Genomic DNA, 23484 nt, shown 5'->3' with positions numbered 1-23484 from the left:
AGCAATGTAAGAAACAATTATGACAAAGCAGCCTGGGGCAAAGGGCTGCCTGCATTAAGTCATTCTTACAGAGCACCCAGGAGGGGGTGAAGGTCTACTTCAAAGGGAGTAGTGGGGTTGTTTGAACTCCTTTAAACTGTAAATGGATAATTCCTAAGCCATGAGGAAGTCCAGGAAAAGAAGCAGGCTCAGATAGACAAAGAGGATCCTGCCCTTTACATTTGCCTCAGGCTTGGACTTATCTTCTTGCTAGTAGGGCTAAGCTCTAAAGAAGAGCACCAGCCAAAGCAGAGCCAATTTGCAAAGATAATGAAAGGTGCTTTTTGCTTTGGTTTGTTTGCTTTGACTATCTCCTGGAATTCAAGAAAATCTCTGTCATGTTAGTAGGTGGACACAAACTTAAGAAACAGACAGCTCAAGGACTAAATCTGAGAGTTAATTAAAAAATATTAAATATACAGTGTGCAAAAAAAGATTGCAAGACAAAGAAACAGGAAGTGACCCATCTGAAAGTTCAAGATAAAAATCCAGAAACCATCAATGAAAAGGGCTACACTTTGGATAAACTGACAAAGATTTAAAAAAAAAAAAAAAAGATCCTCAATATGCTCAAAGAAATAAAGGGAAAGACAGAGAAAGAACTAAGGGATATGAGAAAAGTGAATGAACAATATGGGGATCTCTTTAAAATTTTCAATAGAAACCAAAGAGAAATACTGAAATTGAAGACCACAATAACTGAAGTGAAAAACTCCCTTGAGGATTTCAACAGCATATTTGAGCTGTCAGAAGAAAGAATCAGTAATCTCTAAGACAAAACAACTGAAAAGATTCACGGTGAAAGCAGAAAGAAAAAAAATTCAAAAAAGTGAACAGAGAGACCCGTGTTTGCAGCAGGGGAGTTCTAAACACATCCTCCTGTGGTTCCTGGTGTTTGGGCCTTAACTATAATGGTGGGGAAAGACATGGCCCTGCTGTGCTACAACCAGGGCTGTGGCCAGTGCTTTGATCCTAAGAACAATTCCAGTGATGCTTGCACCTATGACACAGGTGTGCCAGTCTTTCATGATGCATTAAAGGGTTGGTCTTGCTGTAAGAGAACAACTGATTTTTCTGATTTCTTAAGCACTGTAGGCTATACAAAGGGTAGGCATAATAATGAGAAGCTACCTGAGCCAGTCAAGACTACTGAAAAGAAGGAACTATCTGAACTGAAACCCAAATTTCAAGAGCACATCATTCAGGCTCCTAAACCAGTAGAAGCAATTAAAAGGCCAAGACATACCAGGGTCTGCAGAGTCTAGAAGAAATCTGTGTATATCATTCTGGAGTACCTATTTTCCATGAAGGGATGAAATACTGGAGCTGTTGTAGAAGAAAAACTTCTGATTTTAATACATTTTTAGCCCAAGAGGACTGTACCCCAGGGAAACACATGTGGACTAAAAAGGAAGCTGGGGAAAAAGTTGTTCCATGTAGACAGAATTGGCATCAGACTGGGGATGGAATCACCATTTCAATACATGCTAAAAATTCATTCCAGAATTTAGTAGAGTAGAAGCAAATAGTACATTGTTAAATATGCACATTGTATTTGAAAGAGAGAAAGAATTTCATCAAAATGTGAAATTATGGGATGTGATTGATGTAAAATGAAGTTATGTATCTATGACTGCAACCAAGATTGAGATCACCATGAGAAAAGCTGAACCCACACAATGGGTAAGCCTTGAACTGCCTGCAACTAAAAAGCAGGAAAAGCAAAAGGAATATACAACAGCTTGATTGGAGAAAGGAAAAACCATTGCCTGTATCAGCATTCTTAATGTGTGATGAATTTGTGGCTTGCTGCTATAAATTTTTGTTTTGTTATTATTGAAGTCTGGCATTTCAGGGTCAACATTTGGATTTTAAAAGCCAAAGTCATTTTATAAAAAAAAAAAAAAGTGAACAGAACCTAAGGGAGAGATGGGACACCCTCAAGCATACCAATATACTCATTGGAAGTCCCATAAGGAGAAGAGAGAAAGGAGGAGTAGTATTCAAAGAAATGATGGCAGAAAACTTCACTAATTGAATGAAAGACATGAATATGCACATTCGGAAGCCCAACAAAACCTGAATAGGATAAACTCAAAGAGAACTATATCCAGACACACAGTATTCAAACTGTCAAAGGTCAAGGGCAAGTAGTGTTCTGAAAGCTGCAAGAGAAAAGCAATGTGTAAAATGTGTAATAAACAAGGGAGTTCCAATAAGATTAAGTGCTGATTTCTCATCAGAAATCGAGGAGGCAAGAAGCAGGATGAAATATTTAAAGCACTGAAATAAAAATTGCTAACCAAGGATTTTATTACCTGTGAGCAGTCTTCTAAAGATGAGGGAGAGATTAAGACATTCCCAGATAAACAAAAGCTGAGGGAGTTTGTCACCACTAGACCTGCCCCATGAGCAATACCAAAGGCAGTTATTCAGATGGAAAGGAAAGGACACTACACAGTGGACCAAAGCAATATAAAGAAATAAAGACCTCCAGTAAAGTTAACCATATGGGCAATTATAAATCCCAGTACTATTGTATTGTATTTTTTGGTATGCTGCTCTAGTTTTTATTTCTTAAAGGTTCTAAAATGCAAATATATAAAAATTAATAAAAAATATATACATTTGGATATACAATGTGTAAAGATGCAATTTGTAACAAGTACAACAAAAAGGTGGGAGGACAGAGGGTTATAGGAAAAGTGAGTGTATGCTACTGAAGTTAAGTTGGTACCAAATCAAACATGATTGTTATAAATGTAGGATGTTAAATTTAAGCCCCATGGTAGCCAAAAAGAAAATATATGAAAAATATATACAGAAAGAGAGAAGGGACCCAAAATGGTACAATACAAAAAAAAAAAAAATCAAATAAATACAAAAGTTGGCATTAACAGCAGAACTTAGGAACAAAAATGATATAATACTTACAAATGCCAAAGAGCAAAATGACAGAAGAAAATCTTATATTATCAGTAATTACTTTAAATGTAAATGGATTAAACTCTACAAATGACAGGGTTTGGCAGAATGGATTAAAAAAAAATGACCCAACCAATGCTGTTTACAAGAGACTCACCTTACAATCTTTACATTCAGAGACAAGTAGGTTGAATGTTAAAGGGTGGAAAAATATATACCATGAAATAGTAACAAAAAGTATAGAATAGCTATACTAATATCAACTAAAATTAATTTGAACTCAAAAACTGTTATGAGGGGAAAAGGGGTCAATTCAGCAAGAAGACATAACAATTATAAATATGTATTCACATAATGGCAAAGCCCCAAAAATATGTGAAGCAAATGTTGACAGATTTGAAGGAAGAAATAGATGGTTCTACATTAATAGTAGGAGAATTCAAGGCACCACTTCCAATAATAGATAGAACATGTAGACAGAGGATCAATAAGAAAATAGAAGACTTGAACAATATGGTAAATGAACTAGAACTAAGAGACATTTACAGAACATTTCACCCAAAGCAGCAGAATTCATATTCTCAAGTGCACATAAATCATTCTGTAGTATAGACCATATGTAAGGTCACAAAACACATCTCAATAAATTAAAAAATACTGAAATCATATACTGTATCTTATTTGACCACGGAATGAAGCTAGAAATCAGTAAAAGAGAGAGTACAGGAAAATTCATCAATATACCAAAATTAAACAATGCATTCATAAACAACCAACAGGTCAAAGAAGAAATTATGGGGGAAATTAGGAAATATTTTAAGGCAAATGAAAATGAAAACCCAGCATATGAAACTTATGGGATGCATAAAAGGCAGTGCTGAAAGGGAAATTTATGGCTCTAAATGCTTACATTAAAAAAGAAGAAAGTCTTCAAATCAGAGACCTAATCTCACCAACTAGAGGATCTAGAAAAAGAAGAGCAAATTAAACCCAAAGCAAGCAGAAGGAAGGAAATAACAAAAGTTAGAGGAGAGATACATGAAATAGAGAATAGGAAAAAGCAATTGAGAATCAACAAAACTGAAAATTAATTCTTTGAAAATATCAGTAAAAATGACAAACCCTTAGCTAGACTGACAGAGAAAAAAGAGAGGATCTAAAAACTAAAATCAGAATGGAAAGGAGGGACATTACTCTGAACATCACAGAAATAAGAAAGATCATAAAAGGATACTATGAATGACTCTATGCCACCAAATTAGATAACCTTGATGAAATGTACAACTTCCTAGAATCATACAAGCTACCTACATTGACTTAAGAAGAAGTAGCAGACCTCAATAGACCGATAACTAGTAAAGAGATTGAATCAGTCATCAAAAACCTTCCAACAAAGAAAAGCCCAGGAACAATGGCTTGGCTGGTAAATTTTAACAAATAGTGAAAGAAGAATTAATACTAATCTGGCTCAAACTGTTCCAAACAATTGTAGAGGAGTGAACATTCCCTAACCCAATTCTATAAAGTCAACATCATCCTAATATCAAGCCAGATAAAGATACTACCAGAAAAGAAAGTTACAGACCAATATCCCTTTTGAATATTGATGCAAAAAATCCTTAGCAAAATACTAGCAAACCAAATATGACAGCACATTAAAATAATTATACTTTTAATATCAAGTGGGTTTAATCACAGGTATGCAAGGGTGGCTGAACAGAAGAAAATCAAACAGCATCATACATCATATTAAAAGAATAAAGTTTAGAAACCACTTGTTCACCACAATTGATGCAGAAAAGGTATTTGACAAAATCCACCACCCCTTCTTGATGAACACATTAGAAAATTAGAATAGAAGGAAATTCCTCAAAGTGTTAAAGGACATGTATGAAAAACCCAGTGCTGGCATCATAGTCAAAGATGAAAGACTGAAAGTTTTCCCTCCCAAATCAGGAACAAGACAAGGATGCCACTGTCACCACTGGTACATTGTACTGGAATAGCCAGAGCAGTTAGGAAAATTAAAAAAAAAAAGAAAGAAAGAAAGAAAGGTCATCCAAATTGGAAATTAAGAAGTAAAACTTTCTCTATTTAGAGAGTACATGATCCTATATATAGAAAAATAATGAAAAACCACAACAAAACTCCTGGGGCTAATAAATGTATTCAGGAAAGCAGCAGGGTACAAAATCAACATGTAAAAATCAGAGTTTTACTATATACTAGTAATGAACACTCTGAAGAGGAAATCAAAGCAAAAATTCCATTTACAATAGCAATTAAAAGAATCAAATATCTAGGAATAAATTTAACTGAAGATGTAAAGAAACTTGTACACAGAAAACTATAAAACATCTCTAAAAGAAATCATAGTAGTCCTAAATAAATGGAAGTACATTCCATGTGCATGAATTGGAAGAGTAAATACTGTTAAGAACCCAAAGCTATGTATAGATTCAATGCAATACTAACTAAAATTCCAACATGTTTTTTTTCCAGTAATGGAAAAGCCAAACGTCACATTTATACAGAGGTTTAGGGGCTCCAAATAGCCAAAGCCATCTTGATAAAGAGGAACAAAGTTGGAAGACACACACCTCCTGATCTTAAAACTTATTATAAAGCCACAATAATACAAGCCTCATGGTACTGGAACAAGGAAAGACATATAGACCAAGGGATTCAAGTAGAGTTCAGAAATAAACACTTATGTCTATGTCAAATGATTTTCAAGAAGTATGTCATGTCCATTCACTGGGGAAAGAATAATTTCTTTAACAAATGGTGCTGGAAAAACCTGATATCCAGGTGCAAGAGAATGAAGGTGGACCCCTACCTCACAATATTTACAAAAATCAACTTGAAATGGATCAACAACCTCAATATAAGAGCCAGAACTATCAAACTCTTAGAAGAAAATGTAGGGAAGTATCTTCAGGACATCGTGTTAGGCAATGGTTTCTTAGACTTTACACCAAAAATAGGAACAACTAAAGAAAGAATAGAGAAATGGGACTTTGCCAACATTAAAAGTTTTTTTGTATCAAAGGACTTCATCATGAATGTAAAAAGACAACCCACAGAATGGGAGAAAATACTAGGAAACCACATATTCAATAAGGGTTTAATATCCAGAACATATAAAGAAATCCTACAACTCAACAATAAAGAAAAGCAACTCCATTTTTAAAAAGCCAAAAGACTTAACTAGACATTTCTCCAAAGCATATATACAAATGGCTAAAAGGCACATGAAAAGATGCTCAACATCATTTGCCATTAGGGAAATGCAAATTAAAGTGAGATACCGTTTCACATTCACTAGAGTGGCTACCATTAAAAAAAAAAAAGATGGAAAATAGTAAGTGTTGGAGAAGATGTGGAGAAACAGGAACACTAATTCATTGTTGATGGCAATATAAATGGTGGAAGACAGTCTGGCAGTTCCTCAGAAAGTTAAGTATAGAATTACATTGTGACCCAGCAATCCCACTTCTGGGTATATACCCAAAAGAATTGAAAGCAGGGACTCAAACAGACACATTGATGTTCATAGTGGCATTATTCACAATTACCAAAAAATGGAAGCAACCCAAATGTCCATCAACAGATGAATGGGAAACAAAATGTTGGTTTATACATACAATGACATGCTGAATGAAGTTCTGATACATATGACAACATGGCTGAACCCTGAAGGCATCATGTTGAGTGAAATAATCCAGACAAAAAAGCACAAATGTTGTATTATTTTACTGATTTGAAATGATTTGAATAAACAAATTCATAGAGATAGAAACTAGACTACAGATTACCAGGAGTCATGAGTGGAAGTAAGGAATGGGGAGTTAATTCTTAATTGATACAAAACTTCTGTTAAGGGTGATGGAAAAGTTTTGGTCATGAATGGTGGTGATGGTAGCAGAACATTGTGTATATACTTAAAACCACTGAACTATGTATTTGAATGTGATTACAAGGGGAAATTTTAGGTTGTATATTTGTATTTAGAACAAAAAGAAAAACCAGAAGACGGTATTACACAAACAGTAAGCCGTACTGTAAATCATGAGTATAAAAGTCCATGTTAAAAGTACAATTATAATAATATTCTTTCAGCAATTTTAATAAAGTTACCTTGCTAATGTGAGGTGTTAATAATTGGGTGGGTGGGTGGGGTCTAGAGGAACCCTATTTTCTGCATCATTTTCTGTAAACCTACAACTTCTCCAATAAAAAAAATTTAACTAAAAAAAGTATCTGATGGTACAGTGCAGTGTCTTTCAAACTGAAGATCATAACTCTTTAGTGGATATAAAATCAATTTTTTGGGTTGCAACTGGAAATATTTTAATAAAAAGGAACAGAACAGAAAATAATACCTTGTGCTGCCCACAGTAATTGTAATTATTTTTCTTGAAACTTTCTTTTAGTTACATGTATATATTCACCTATAAACACATGATTGTGTGTTTTGGGTTGCAATATAGAACACATTTGCTGTGGGTTATTTATAAAATAAAATGTGAAAAACACTGGACTACTTTGATTTCTCCCTTCTTGTATGCAATTCCTCTTCTGTCATATGTCAAGTTTTCATACATGAATGTGTCAACACCTGGATTTTCTATTCTGTTCATTGTTCTCTTTGGTCCTACCCTTGTACCAAGTTGTGTCATAATTCTAGCTTTAAGAAAGTCTGCAAAGTTGCCAGGATGATGCTTCTCACTGTGAAGTTCTTCAAAATTTTCTTGTTTTGGGATTTTGACTGGAAGTGCTTTGGCTTTATAGCTTATTTTGGGGGGAATTGACATCTTTACAATGCTTATACCTCTTATCCTTGAACATGGTATATATCTCCATTTATCAAAAACTTCTTTAATGTCTTTCAGTAAAATTTCATATTTTCCTTTAAAAGGCATACATTTCATTAGATTTATTCTTAGCACCATATATTTTGTTGCTGTTGTATATTAGATGCTTAGAACAAAAATATATGTATGTTTTGGTATGTAGGAATGTAATTTATTTTTATATGATTATCTTACATTCAATGAACATTCTGACCTCAATTATTAATTCTAATAATTGTTCTATTTTTCTCTTGAATTTTCTATTTAGATAATTATGCCATTTGTGAGAAATGATGGTTTTGTTTCTACCTCACAATTCTTATACCTATAATTTCATTTTCTTTCTTTTTGAAGTGGAAGTTGACCAAAAAAAAGTGATTATTTGAGTCCTTATCTAATTCTTAATTTTAAAGGAACACTTCTAATATTTCACCATTAAATAGAATATTTGCTCTAGTTCAGCATTAAATAGAATATTTGCTCTAGTTTTACAATTTTTTTTTCAGCTTATGGAGGATCACTTTTATTCCTAGTTTGCAAATAGTTTTATTTTTAATTTTTAATGCTGATTTTAAAAAAAATTTTATCATCTGATTTTATGCATTAAGTATTCACTGTTTTAAGACTTTTATCAACTTTAGGAAATTTCCTTCTAATTTGCAAAGAAATATGCTGTGATTTTTAAATCTTTCTTTTTAATAAAATATTTTTTCTCCATATAATGACATGTTCTTACGGTTTTTCTCTTTTAATCAGCTAATGTGATAAATTACATCAATAGAATTTTCTAAACTTAACTCATATTTGTATTCTTTGGATAAATCTAAACAGGTCATAATTATTGTTTTTTAAAAAATTGTTGAATTTGATTTACTAACATTTTATTTAGGAGTTTTATGGCAATTCACAGGTGAAATTTGCATATCATTTTTATTTGTTTTTCATTCTAACCTAATTATAGGATCAAGGTGATACTGCCATCTGAACTATGAATGCTGTTGTAAAAGAATGAATTATTGGCTCTTCCCAGTGTGCCAGTTTGTACATTTATGTCCCCCAGAAAAAGCCATATTCTTTAATGCATTCTTGTGGGGGCAGACATATTAGTGTGGATTGGGTTGAAACCTATTGGTTAAGTGTCCATGGAGATGTGACCCACCCAACTGTAGGTGATAACTCTGATTAGATAATTTTCATGGAGGCGTGGCCCTGCCCATTCAGTGCAGGCCTTGTTTAGTTTACTGGAGCACTATATGAGCTCAGACAGAAGGAGCTCATAGCTAGCTAGAGCTGAGACAGACATTTTGAAGATGGCCATTGGAAGCCGATGCAGACATTTTGGAGAATGCCATTTTGAAATGCAACCTGGGATTGAGCAGATGCTAGCTATGTGCCTTCCCAGCTAACAGAGGTTTTCAGGATGCCATTGGCCATCCTCCAATGAAGGTACCCTTTGTTTATGGACACTTTATGGCCTTAAGACTAGAACTGTGTAACCAAATAAACCCCCTTTTATAAAAGCCAATCCATTTCTGGTGTTTTGTATTCCAGCAGCATTAGCAAACTTGAACACCCAGTATTTTATTATTATAAACAATGCCACAATGAAAAACATTGCACTCAATTATTTCACACATGTGCAAGTGAATAGGTAGGGAAATTTCCCAGATGTGCATTTGAAATATTCATAGATATTCATAACTTGCCCTCTGTTTGCACTCCCACGAGCCAAGCTGTCTGTATTTGTAATGCTTTCTCTTTTCTCATTTTCTTATTAATTTCTCCTCTATTTTCATTCCTTTAGTCTTACCTTTAAAATTATGTGATGCCTTTTTAAAGTCTAAAGTTGGTCAATATCTTTGCACTTCTATCAAACAACACAGGACCTTAGAAGGCTTGCACCCCTGTCAACCCCTCTCACCTTACACATTATTGTTCTTTTATTCCCACCTTTTTCCACTGCAAATTATTCATTGACATTACTATTATTGTTTTATGCATCAATGCTTGTTTGAATTCATGTATATGCTTACCAGTTCTTTTCTTCAACATTTCCTCTAGCTTTTCATTTTGTGTTCAATTTTTTCCTTTCTTAAGTTTATTTTTAGAAGTTCTATCAGTGAGTGTTTGTTGGTGGCAGAAGTTCTCATTTTTTTGTCTGAAATGACCCTTTTTCCCATTTCCTCTTGAATTATAGTTTAGTTAAATTGACAGTCATTTCTGTTTTTACTCTTAGGGCTTTAAAGATTTAACTCTAGTTTCTGGCCTCTAACATTTCTTAAGTTATGTACTTGATGTCAGTCTAGATGTTATTGCTTTGTAGGTGATCTGAATTCTTGTTCTGGTTGCTGTTCAGATATTTTTATGTTTGATATTTTGCAGCTATACTAAAATGTATCTAGACATGGGATAAATTTAATTTGTCCTGCTTTCAATTTACTATGAATCTTGAATCTGAAAACTGATGTCTTTCATAATATTTTGAAACTTTCTAGCTATGACCTCTTTGAGCATACAGCTTTCTGTATTCTCTCCTTCTGGAACTCATGTTAGATATTTTTCAAACATTTACATCCTATTCTCCACAACCCTGCTTTTAAATTTTCTCTCTCTATATCTCCAGGCTTCATTCTTTCTAATTTCTTTTAGCTATTTTTCAAATCATTTTTTTCTTCAGATTGAATCATTCTGCTGTTTAGTTCATCCATTGAAATTTTAATATCAATGACTTTATTTTTCATTTCTGGAAATCATTTTAAATTCTGCCGTTTTAAAAATACTCGTATTTCGATCTCTTTGTTTTTAAATTTTTTTTAATTGCATTGATAATTTTATATTAATTTATTTTTCAGTTTGTATCCAATATTTTAGTTATATGAAATTCTTGAGAAGCTTAATTTTGCTGTTTGTTGTTTCTTCTCACTTTCACTCATAGAGACTCGTTTTCCTGTGTGTTTTGTTATTTAGGACTGTGGGTTCATGCTCGGTATGAATTTACCTGTGGGAATCCTGTGAGGTTTAGGTTAAGGCTGTGTCCATCCAGAGAACTTTTTCAATTGCTTCTGTTAGGTGCCATCTAGGGAAAATTTTTATGTCAACTTCTTGGCCTGGGGTTTCTAGAGCCTGAGATAATGTAAATTTGAACCCTGTGGTGCTTTGAAACACCAGAAAAAAACCCAAAAACATGTTCTTAAATTGAATCCTATCCTGTGGGTGTGAACCCATTGTAAGTAGTTCCTTTTGATGAGGTTACTTCAGTTAAGGTGTGGCTCACCTCAGTCAGGATGGATCTTAGTTCTCTTATTGGAAGAGTCCTTTATAAGAGAATGAAATCCAGACACACACACACACAGAAAGCCACTGGAAACAAGAAGCTGAAATGGAACCCAGAAGAGAAGGAAGAGACCAGGAAATGCCACCACACAACAGAGGCACCGAGGATCACTGGCAGCCAGCTCCAAAATATCACAGTCTTTGTGGAGAAAGCACTGCCTTGATGATGCCTTGATTTGGACATTTTCCCAGCCTCAAAACCATGAGTGAATAAATTCCCATTGTTTAACCTGACCCATTTCATGGTATTTGCTTAAGCAGTCTAGGAAACTAAGACGGATTTTGTACCAGAAGCAGGGTGCTGCTATTGCAAATTCCAAAATGTAGAAATGGCTTTGGAATTGGGTAATTGATAGAGGATAGAAAAATTATGAGGCACCTAATAGAAAAGGCCTAGATTGTTTTGAAGACACTGTTGATATAGTACTTCCAGTGAGGCCTTAGACAGAAATGATGAATGTGTTATTGAAAACTGGAGGAAAGTGATCCTGTTTTCAAGTGGCAGAGAAATTGGTGAAATTGAGTTCTGATGTTGGATGGAAGGCAGAACTTGAGAGCGATTAACTTGGCTATTTAGCTGAGGAGACTTCCAAGCTAAGTACGGAAAGTACAGCCTGGTTTCTCTTTACAGCTTATAGTAAAATTCAAAAAAGAAAGGGATAAGCTGAAGAACTGAACCACTAGGCACAAAGAAGCCAGAAACTGATGGTTTGGAAAATTCTGAGCTCCCTGAAAGTGAGTCACCAGAGAATAGCATTCCACTTGAGGGTGAATTCAGTCAGCAATGTCTGTGCAAGTCAAGACTGGAGGTGCAGTTATCTAGGAAGAATCTGTAGAAAATCCTACTCTCTAGTGGTTTGGAACCCTGTGTACTCTTTGCAAAATCAAACAAGTTTCTTTTACTTTGTATGAATGGAACCACTGCCAACCTGGACTAAAAGGGACAGGGAAGGCACAGATTGAAGGAAAAATCACTTCAAGGGCAGAACCATGGAAGCTGATGTTTGGGTCAAGGCATCTTCTTGGGCCAAGAGAGCTGGCCCATCCATGTGTGTGGAAAGGGTAAGTCTGCCCTGGCATTGGAGAGGGTCAGCCTTCCATACCGTCATTCAGGAAGAACGCTGCCATCCCAGTGCTCAGAGAGGATGGAGCCTATGCCCTGGGGATTGCAGAGAGCTTGGACATCGTCCAAATACTCAGAGAGGGTGGGGCCTTCACCCCAGTGTTCAGGGAGATCATGGCTGCTGGGCAAGCACTTGAAAGGGGTGGGGCTGCTTCTTCATCAGGCCTGGAGGACAAAATATCATTCCATAGATGAGTCTCAGATCTTGAAATCTAATGGACTATGCCCTGCAGGGTTTCCGAATTGTTTGGGACCTGTGACCCCTGTTTTTCTTCCAATTTCTCCCTATGGGAATGGGAATGTTTATCCTATACCTGTCCCTTCATTATATATCAGAAGCAGATACTTGTTCTCTAGGTTTCCCAGGTCCACAGATAGAGGGGATTCATGTCCCAGGACAGACCACACCCATAATCAATTTTGATGAGACTTTGTACTTAGCAATTGTTTCTGAAATGACTTAAAGCTCTCAGGATATTGTGATAGCATGAATGTATTTACATGTAGAAAGAACATGTCTTTTTGAGGTCCAAAGCATGGAATGTGGTGGTCTGAAGCTGTATGTACCCCAGAAAAATGTTCTTAAATTTGATCCATTGCTGTGGGTGTGAACCCACTGTAAGTAAAACTTTTGATGAGGCTACTTCAGTTATGGTGTGCCTCACCTCAGTCAGGACGGGTCTTAATCCTATTACTAGAATCCTTTATAAGAGAATGAAATTCAGACACAGAGAGAAAGCCACAGAAGCAAGAAGCTGAAACAGAATTCATGGGTCTGTTAAAACCTCAGTCTTTTCCTACTGGAGCACTTACATTCTTATATTGAATGGTAGGAAAACATAGCCCAGAAAATCTGCTTCTTGTGCTGGAGCAGAGTCTAGCAACATCTTCAGAATTTATTTCTACCTGATCAGTCAGCAGCCAGGCTCCTACATTTAAAAAGCTGAAGCATTTACAATATGTCTCTGAATAAACATAAAGTACTTTTATGATAGCATGATTTGCTTCATGGCTTAAAGTATTTTCATCATTTAATGGAGATTCACCTTTCTGATTTCATATTTTCCATGTTCAAAAATAGACTTCTTTTATCATGTTGTGTTCTAGTTTGCTAATGCTGCCGGAATGCAAAACACCAGAAATGGATCGGCTTTTATAAAGGGGGCTTATTTGGTTACACAGTTACAGTCTTAAGGCCATAAAGTGTCCAAGGTAACACATCAGCAATCGGGTACCTTCACTGGAGGATGGCCAATGGCGTCCGGAAAACCTCTGTTAGCTGGGAAGGCACGTGGCTGGCGTCTGCTCCAAAGTTCTGGTTTCAAAATGGCTTCCTCCCAGGACGTTCCTCTCTAGGCCACAGCTCCTTCTGTCTGAGCTTATATACTGCTCCAATAATCAAGGCCCACGCTGAATATGGAAATTATCTCATCAAAGTTATCACCTACAGTTGGGTGGGGCACATCTCAATGGAAACACTCAAAGGATTCCAATCTAATCAGTACTAAAATGTCCGCCCCACAAGATTGCATCAAAGAATATGGCCTTTTCTGGGGGACATAATACATTCAAACCAGGATACCTTGATTCTTACTGTTTAACCAGGATGGACTCCCCTTCATATGACTGAATCGTCCCTCATGGCCTCTGCTTCTCTTCATTCTTATCCATTGTGCCTCGGCCATATGCTTTCCAGATTCCGTGTTAATAAGGCCTCATCTTGGTTCCACAGGAATTAACCTACTAAATGTGGCTGCTTCACCATAACTCCTCTTTTTCCTGAGACCAGGGAGCAGAGTGTAAGAGGAAAAAGAACGTGCACTATTCTTGAAATGAAATTTAAGCCAAGAAAAATTGAAGCTGACATTTCCTCTGAGAAGTGCTAGACTCAAGTTGTACTTTAAAGGAGAAGTTTTGAAGCCATTTCCTTGAGCTATTTGTAAAGCCCTAGAAGATTTGTTCTAGGGAAACTCTTTCAGAGAATGTTAATGTTGTTTTTATTGCATAATAAATTTCCATGCAATGTTTTTTTTTTTTTGTTTTGTTTTTTTTTTTTATGTTGAGAAACTTAATTTATTCCCATGATGGGGGGCTGAAGGAGGATCTGGAGCTACACCCGGGTCTCCTGTCCCCTTCCCTCTTGTCCCAGAGGAAGAAAGGCTTGGCCGCACAGGCCTGAGGTCTGACCAGGGGCTCCTGGGCGCGAGGGCCTGTTCAGGCTGGATGGCGGGCAGATGGTGGGCAGGGTCACTTGGGCGGCCGATAGGCCAGCTTCCGGCTCTTCAGAACTGACCACTTGTGCCGCTTCATGGCATAGATAAGGGGGAACAGCAAACCCATCACCATCAACATCTTGAGTCCCATGCATTTGCGATGGTCATGCTCTGGCTCAGCTGCCCAGCGCAGAAAGGTGCAGACATCCTTAGCCACCTGGGACATGGTGGCTGGAGTACCATCGTCAAACTCTAAAACTTCATTGTAGATGGGGGGCGCCATGGCAATGGCCTGGCCAGGGAAGAAGGGGTTGAAGTAAAGGCCTTCTCGCAGCGACACCCCAGTGGGTGGCTCACAGTAGCCAGTGAGCAGAGAGAAAACGTAGTCCTCACCGCCGTGCCTAGCTCGCACGATGTAGCTGAGGTCGGGGGGCAGAGCCCCGCTGTTGGCAGCACGAGCAGCCTCAGGGTTGGGGTACGGTTTTGGGAAGTAGTCGGACAGCTTCCCTGGCCGCGTGAACATCTCCCCGTCCTCGTTGGGGCCATCCTGCACCTCCACCTCCTCAGCCAGCGCCTTGGCTTCATCCTCCGTGTAGCATACGCCCACCAGGTGGCGGTAAGCCAGGTAGTCCATGCTGTGGCAGGAGGAGCACACCTGCTTATATACCTGGAAGCCCCTCCGGATGCTGGTGTGATCCAGAGAGGAGAGAAGGCCACGGTGAGACCAGGGATAGCTGGGAGGGTGCAGCTCCAGGTCACTGGCACTCACGGCAGAATGCAGAGCCACGGCCAGCCCGGCACCCCCTGCCGCCAACATGCCTAGCGCTGACAGCATCACCTTCTGGCCCCGGGACAGGCCGGGCTTTGACGACAAGGAGACTGCCTGAGGCGTCCGCAGCGGGAGCTGCCCGGGCCGCGCACAGCACAGCAACCCCCGGGTCCGCGCGCCCGGGATCCCCGCGCCTCGCGGGCCCAGGACCGCCCCGCGAAGCGAAGCCGCCGCCGCCGCCATCTTGGCCCCTCCATGCAATGTTAGAGGCAAGTTGAAAAGGATCTATTTTCTTTAAATGCTGTGATTCATTACAGAGCTCCTAAATGCTAAATTACAGCATGGCAGGCAGTGGAGAAGAGAATAAGAAAGCAGTGACTATTTATATAATTTATTTCTAAGTCATGGTCCATGGGCTGAGTTCTTTTAGCATCTGGCACTTTGCCTAGCTGATGAGTCCCTACACATGTAGTCAAAACCAACTAATGGCAAGGGTTCCCTGCCTCCAGCATCTGCAAGCATCCAAGTGTTAAGGAATTATTTGTCACCTACAATTTTGGTTCCTTTGGCGACTTTGGAATTTCTGATGTCCTTTGAGCCTACTCTGCACTAATACTTCCATCCCTCAGTATAATGAATTTTCTTTCTATCAAGAAGTTCCTGACTTACTGAGATGTGTAAATAAGTAGATCAACAATTAAGGTATGTTATAATAAAGGCTACATTAGAGAGATTTGCAAACAGTGCTATGGGACATGGAGACAGAATCCCTCACTCAGCCTCAAGGAATCAGAACAGATAACTAGAGGAGGAATTGAGGCTTAGATTATGAAGAAGATGAAAAGTTCTTTCTGAATGGGCATGGATGGATGATAGGCGTGAAGATCTCAAAGCTGACGGGATTGATAGAGCTGTAGAAAGGCAGTGAGGCCAAGCACAGGGAGGAGACAGTGTCTCCATTTGCTGAAAGTCCCCAGTAATGAGAAAGGAGGCAGAAGAGGAGCGCAAGGGTGACTGGTGAATCATATCTTTAATTGGAAGGGCTGGCAGTCTCTTCCAGCACAGAAGACGTGCACCCAACTCTCGGATCTCATCTAAAGGGAGAGCAGTGCTGCTTCAGTCAACAAGGCCTGAGCCATCTGCTTCCATCTCACCTGACTGGCTTACCCCCTGCATGTGATCTTAAATGACTGATCTGAACATGAACTCTGTCTTCCTATCTAGACCATGCCATATGCTGACCTATTTTCCTACATTGTTGTTTCTACAAGAGAGTACCAGCTGGGCCAGACCAGGGTGGTCTGGGACTGGGGTCTAGGCAGATCCAGTCTGGACAAAGCCAGGCCTCAGGACATGAGAGCCAAATGAAGGCTGCATTGGCTTACCCAGCAGGCTGACCCCACCATATGCTCAGGTCAGCAAAGCAGGGGGCCTAAGCAGTGTTGGAAAGAATGCTCTATTTCAAAAATAGCTTCAAAGCTGTTGCCATAGGAAAAATAAGAAGTTTCTGGTAGAATTATTTACACTTATATCAGTATAAAAAATAAGAAAAGAGGAAAAATAAGAACTTTCTGGTAGAATTTTTTATACTTATATCAGTTTATATTAAGTCTTTAATCTGGCCCTAGATGAAAGGTTGAAAAATGTAGACCATGAGGGTCATTAGCCAAAGATCGGATAAAGTCCATGATCTGAAGTAGATCTCTGGGAGCAGAGGTAGAGGAGGGGCGGAGGGGCTGCCGTGGCCAGCCCATGGCAGACCCAGTCACAGGAATAACTGCAATCTGTAGTAAATGGTGCAAAACACTTTCATAAACAGCATATCATCAACTCCTCACTAAACCCTATGAGCTGCATTTTATCAATAATTCTCACTTTGCAGATGGGGAAATAGATGCTTGAGGGAGTTATACAATTAACCAAGTTCCTCAGCTGGTGAGTGAAACATTCAGAACCTGTACTCAGATCTTTTGAATCTGAGTCCACGTTCCTTTCACTACCCCAAACTGTGACCATAAACCTCTCTTCACCTCAGCTACAAGGCGATGGGGGCAAGCTCTGGTGTATCAACTGGGGCCTCAATCACGGGGAAGCACAGTGAGGGCCCAAGTGAGAGCAGGATCAGTGGTTACCATAACTCAGGCCCAGCTGGTAAACTGAACTTATACCCTTTCATTCCTTCCGCTGAGGCCAAAGTCAGGCAGCCTGAACATACGGGTAGGATGAGGCAGCCACAGGTGGCAGACTGCAGGGGGCAGAGAGTTACAGCAGGACTTTGCCTTTTTCACTTTAGTGACCTTGGGGAAATTGTTCCACTTCCCTACTTCTCCAGCTCTGAAATTAACTGAATATGAGTGTGCCTGTTGTGTGAGAATGCAGAAATGGTCCTAGTCCTTAAGATGCTTACGTCTAGAAAGGAGTAATACTAGATAAAGATCTATGTGTAAGGCAGAAATTTTAAAAAATAATAAAAATTTTTATAATACACAGAGGAAGCAGATGTTATTTTAGATTATGAAAATTGAAGGTTTTGAATGGATTTGGTATTTGAGTGGGCGTTTGTCAGGCAGGAGGATTTTTGTTGGGCATGGCTGGGGGTAAGCTCAAGAGCAATCCAAAAGCTTGGAAGTGCCAGGTATGAAGTTTAGCTGCCTGCATGAGAGTGTGCTATGGTAGATGGAACCTGCGGCTGGGTCATGAAGGGCCTTAGGTGTCAGAATAAGCAGCTTGTATATAACCATAAGGGCAGTGGATATTTTTGAACAGTTTTCAGCAAGGTACAACATGATCAGAGGAAAATTTAGAGAATCTTTGATTTAGGACATAAAGCAGATAATAAATGCATTTTAAAAAAATAATCATTTATACCACAACTGTTTCCAAAAGCATTTTGAGATGGTTTGGCATCCACATTCAATACAATCTGGCTTTACATTTTCTAAGTTTAAGCAATCTTTTTTTTTTTCTTTAATTTTTTAACAGCAATGAATGTAACTCCAGCAGATTTTTCTGTGTTTTTATTTCCTCCCAATCCATTGCTTACTGTCCCCAGGTCACTGTCCCCTTGTCTGATGATATGTACAGCAAATTCATGAAAATAATAGCAATGATAGGTTCAGCAGAGACTGGACCCTGGAATCTGGAAATAAGATTTGATATGCAATTGATACTAATAAGCATTAACACAGTCTACACAGATACTCATTCTGCCTTAAGACTTAGACATCATGTGTTTCTAAGAATGAGGTCATGTCCCTGAAGGAGCAGGAAGTTTGCAGGGTAAAACATAATTAAACCAAGGGAAGGAGACATTTTGGAAACTGTGACACAAAGCTTACAGAAAATTTTGGCGATGTTGATAAGGGAAAGATGGGGAGTAAGAGATGGGTCAGTGTTTTCTCCAGGGCTGACAAATTGCAGCTCTAACAAGGACTTAAACCAAGGCCTCCCACCTGGCAATGAGATCCTCCTCCCACTCCACTTTAAATTTCCACAAGACCTGAAGACATACTTCCTCTACTTGGGACCCAATTTTCTCTGTAGTATTAGCAGGGTTTGGACAGATGGCCTCTAAGTTCCCCTCAAGTTCTAGCTTTCTATCTTCCTATAATTTTTTTTCTCAAATTGACTCTATGATTTGGAAGAGATTTGGAACATTAAAATATTCATGTTTTGTATTCAAATTAACTTTTGGGGACTCTGATTAGCATCGATAAGTTCCTCTTTGCCAAATGACTCTAGGCAAATTTATCAAATCATCAGTTATAGACAAAATTATGTCCCCTAAAAAGGCATGTTCAAATCCTAACCGCCAGTCCTCTGAATGTGGACTTACTTGTAAACAGGATCTTTGAAGATGTTATTAGTTAAGATGATGCCAAACTGGATGCCTAATTCAATATGACTGGTGTCCTTGTAAGGAGAGAAAATTTGGATACAGACAGAAAGACAGAGACAGAGAGAGACGGCTATATGACAGAGGCAGAGACTGAATTATGCCACCACAGACCCGGGAGCACCACGGTCACCCCCAGGAGCTGCCCCTGTGTGAGCAAGCACAGCCCTGCCAACACCTTGGCATCAGCCTCCAGCCTCCAGAACCATGAGATACTATATTTCCACTGTTAAGTCAATGGTCTGAGGTATATTGTGACAGCAGGCCTGGCATCTAAGACATCATCGGACCAGTCTCACCCCTTACCACATCACATCAGAAAGCTATATGCATTTTGGTGGAAATATTCCAAAGACGTTTGTGTGGTGACATGTTGACCACTGGGAACAGGATTCCCTTCCCCCAACAAAGGAGGAAAATGGCTTTAGAAATTCTATAGAAATTAAGTATAAGAAAGAAGGCAAAAATGACTAAATCCTACCATAAGTGAAGGGAGTTACATAAGTGAATATCCTTGTTCTTAAGAAATATACATGGAAGTATTTTGTATTCAATGAGCATGATATATAAAATCTACTCTCAAATGTTTAGAAAATGATAGATGCACAGACAGACAGAAACATAGATGGATTGATAGATGGATTGAATGATATGGCAAAGGTAGCAAGATGTCAAAATTGGTGGAGCTGAGTATCCAGAGGGAGCGGGAGTATGTTGGAGCTCTCTTTATGAGGTTTTATTATTTCTGCAACTATTCTATAAGTTGGAATTATTTAAAAAAAAAAGTTAAAAAAATCCGTTCAGAATGCAAGATAGACCAACGGATTTTAATGTGAGAGAGTACAAAGATTCATTGGTGAGACTTCAATGTATTCATTGCAGCTGATCTTTAAGAAACTACCACTTGTTGAGCTTTAGTATAACATTCAAAGAAGGCTGTCTGCAGCCTCTGAAGGGCTATTTAAATCTCTCTTTTTCAACTACTTATCTGTGTAAAGTTTGATTTTTCCAACCGAAAGAGCATGTTGCAACAGATTGAATACAGAGCAAATATGAAAATCCTGCTGTCTTCTCTTAAGCTAGACATTAAAGAGATGTGCAAAAATGTAAAACAATGCACTCTTGTCACGAAGTGTTTTTGTTTTGTTTAAAAATGGATTATATTTTTAAATTAATTAATAAATAATTTTTAAATTCTTAGTTTTAATTTCTAATGTAATAAATATTGATAAATATAATTCATATAAACAAAAGCTCTTTAGGGTCTCAATAATTTTCAAGAGCGTAAATGGGTCCTGAGACCAAAATGCTTGAGAACTGCTGATATAAAGTAAATCCTATATTATCCAATTCATCTACTTGATGCTTTGAATTGAAATTACCTATTATATTTACCTTGTCTTTATTAAAATGCTATCTGGTGCTGATGGAATAAAATTTTTGTTCCTTATCTTAAAAGAACAAATGCTTAAATAATAATGCTGATTTAGAATTTAAATGTATGGTTCTATAGTAGCTATAGATTTTGTTTTTACTGAATTTGAATTTAAACTTACATTTTTACTTCCTAGTATTCTTTATTTTTAATAGCTGCTTAACATGGGGAAAAATAGAATCATTTGACCAAAACGGTTCAACGATTAGGTTCTAAATCAAATGTATATTACCACTGGATCATGGGTAAATTCATTCCTTTCTACCTCACAATTTAAATTAGTCTAAATTTTTAAAAAACCCAGATGTAAATAATTCACCAAGCTTCTCAAGAAGAGATTACTTTCATGTAGGGATATTATTAAATCTTTAAGTTTTAGCATAGGGTCTGTGGTACATTGATGTGTTTCCTCTCCTGGCATTTAGCAAACTTCTTGGCACTTATGACACTCCCAGTAAATGTTTGCTGAATGTCTGACTGCTTAATTGACCAAATAAATGAATAAACGAGTGAATGAATGAACAAATGGAAGAATGAATACAGGAACATTTCTTAATCAAAAGATCAGGTTTAGCCATCTGCATATTATATGAGAAATCAGAAGCAAGGATGAAGCTTTGAATGTACTTGCTGCTAGTTAGAGCCTCCCTTCCCACCGCACCGAGGCTGCCTGAGAGCCTGCGCCCTGTCCCTACTCCCCACAGGCTTTCTTCACACAGGCTGTTAGCCTGGACTTCTGAGTCCCACTTGCTCCAGCCAAATCTGCCTTGGCTGCTGGATTATCCCATGTGGGCTTTTCCTTGGACACAGTACAAGGTAGAGATTAAGGACATGGACTCAGAAGCCGAACTACCTGGCTCTACCACCTACTAGCTGAGTGACTTGGCGCAAGTTTCTTAACCTTTCATGCCTTTGTTCCCTCCTCAGTATAACAGTGATCATCATAGTATCAACACCACAGGATAATTATGAGAATTTCATGAGTGAGTATTGATAGAGTTGTTAGAACAGTGCCTGGCACACAGTAAAAATGATGTGTTGATTAAATGCATTAAAAATAAATAAAATCCAATGTTTTTGGTTGACCTTGAGAAGCCTGTCAGACTCATGGGGGGTTTGAGGTCTCCAAGTACTTGCACCTCTTCCCCAGCATCTGCCTGCCCCAGGGAACAGCTCTCTAGACCCAAGTTCTGGCTTATTACAGGCCACCTCATCCTCCCCCACTGAGTCATGTCTGGAATTATCTTGAGATGGACTACCTGACCTAGGGAACAAAAATTTCCATGCCTAGGCAAGTAAAACAACTGCTTTTCAAATGCAACTCTTTTACAAGTTACCCTTCTATACATATATAAATATCAAAGGCAAACTGAAGAAGGCTGAGAAGAACATTATCTAGGAACAGAAATTACCCAGAGGAATAAAACAGAGAAGGTGGGAAAAATAAGCTAAGACTGGAAATAAATATTTCCTGGCTTATGTTATAAATCATGCATAGTTGGAAAAAGTCATCCTGCCTACAAGGATCCATAAATCTTTTCTGTCTGTCTGGTGTGAGCTCTTTTTACACACTCTTATACAATAGAAGCATATAATTATTATACATTTGAGTTAGTAGCATCATGTTGACTGAGCTTCCAAATCATTTCTAATTGGATCAGTTGCAAACCTTTCTTTTTCCTGTTCAGAACATAATACCTGGAGATCAGATGCATTTAATCTTCCATGAGCTGTCAATGAGGATAATGTTCTTCTTCAGGGTTGGAATAAAGGAAAAATTGTTTTAAAAAAGCACGTAGAGGCCTAAGAATTCTCACTGAACTATTATGCCCAAGAGTCAGGGCCCAGCCACTGTAGAAGAAATATCTCATTAACAGATATCTATCACGTGCTTTATTCACCAGTTTGTATACATAGGAAAATTCTAGTAACTAATCTGACCTTAGAAAAACAAGTAGTTTTCACCAAGCATTTGAGAAGACCCCAGAATTGTTGCACTTGCCAATGGATAACATAAGTAACAGCTCATTAATCTGCAAAACTGTCCTTCACTTTCTGGTGTTGAGTAACAACAGAGATACGATCAGCATTCTGAGTGTGCAGCTGGGTATCCTGCTCAGAGGGAGGCAGGAAGAGGTTGTAACACAGTCTCTAGGGTTGTTGGAAGCAGCACATCTGTAACTTAGTGCCTGTGACTTTGCAATAAAAGTTAGTGCTCTTTTTCCTTGCCTTCCTTCACTTGATTCCAGTGAGCTTACCAGGCCAACAGTATGTGTGATCTGTGCCCAACTCCAGAGGCATTAGTGACCCTTCTAAATTCAGTTCCTCAGGACTAAGAACATAAAGACATATAGAAATGTTGAGTCTCCCAGTAGGGTCTCTTGCCTGGCGCTTGATCTAATGTTGAGTGAGGAAAGCATGGCAATCGCTGTCTTTGACAGCATCCACAGAAGACTGGAGACATCCTCCAGTATCCCCCAATTCCTTTTAATACCCACTTTTAACACCCATTATAGCTAGAACTGCACCATCAATTTATCTAAATCCTTCCTGAATGTTGTTTTAGTCTTCTACAGGTTCCTGCCTGGTGAGTACAGCTGTGCTTCCTTTCATTTGTTCCGTAACTCTTGTGTACAGATTTTGAGAATGGCCCTCCTACTCCTATCCCATCCTGGTGTTCTGGGCTCATGACCAGGTTCCTTGTTCTACATCTGTGCCCATGTGGTCAAAAGACTTCAATCAGAATCCTCCTCCGCTCTGTTCTTGCCATACTGATAAACCCTAATCACTTTTAATTCATTTGGGAATGTTCTTACATATTTTGTTGTTATTGTTCTTCAGAAAATCCTAGCTCTAAGCCCAGGGACGGGTTCAATGCATATTTATTGAACTGGCA

General features: G+C 38.3%; 1 protein-coding gene and 1 pseudogene across 1 annotated transcript; one reads left to right on the top strand and one right to left on the bottom strand.

Moving 5' to 3' along the window:
• Window positions 1-965: 965 nt before the first annotated feature.
• Window positions 966-1785, top strand: LOC119540601 (annotated as a pseudogene).
• Window positions 1786-14355: 12570 nt separating this feature from the next.
• LOC119540028 (cytochrome c1, heme protein, mitochondrial-like) lies at window positions 14356-15503 on the bottom strand. Its single transcript, XM_037843994.1, has one exon. It carries the CDS (start codon window positions 15499-15501, stop codon window positions 14524-14526), a length of 978 nt encoding a protein of 325 aa, XP_037699922.1. The 5' UTR covers window positions 15502-15503; the 3' UTR covers window positions 14356-14523.
• Between the last annotated feature and the right edge of the window lie 7981 nt (window positions 15504-23484).

This window comes from Choloepus didactylus, chromosome 7, assembly GCF_015220235.1.
Source record: "Choloepus didactylus isolate mChoDid1 chromosome 7, mChoDid1.pri, whole genome shotgun sequence".
Classification (NCBI taxonomy): Eukaryota; Metazoa; Chordata; class Mammalia; order Pilosa; family Megalonychidae; genus Choloepus; species Choloepus didactylus.
This window is presented reverse-complemented; position numbering and strand designations above follow the sequence as displayed.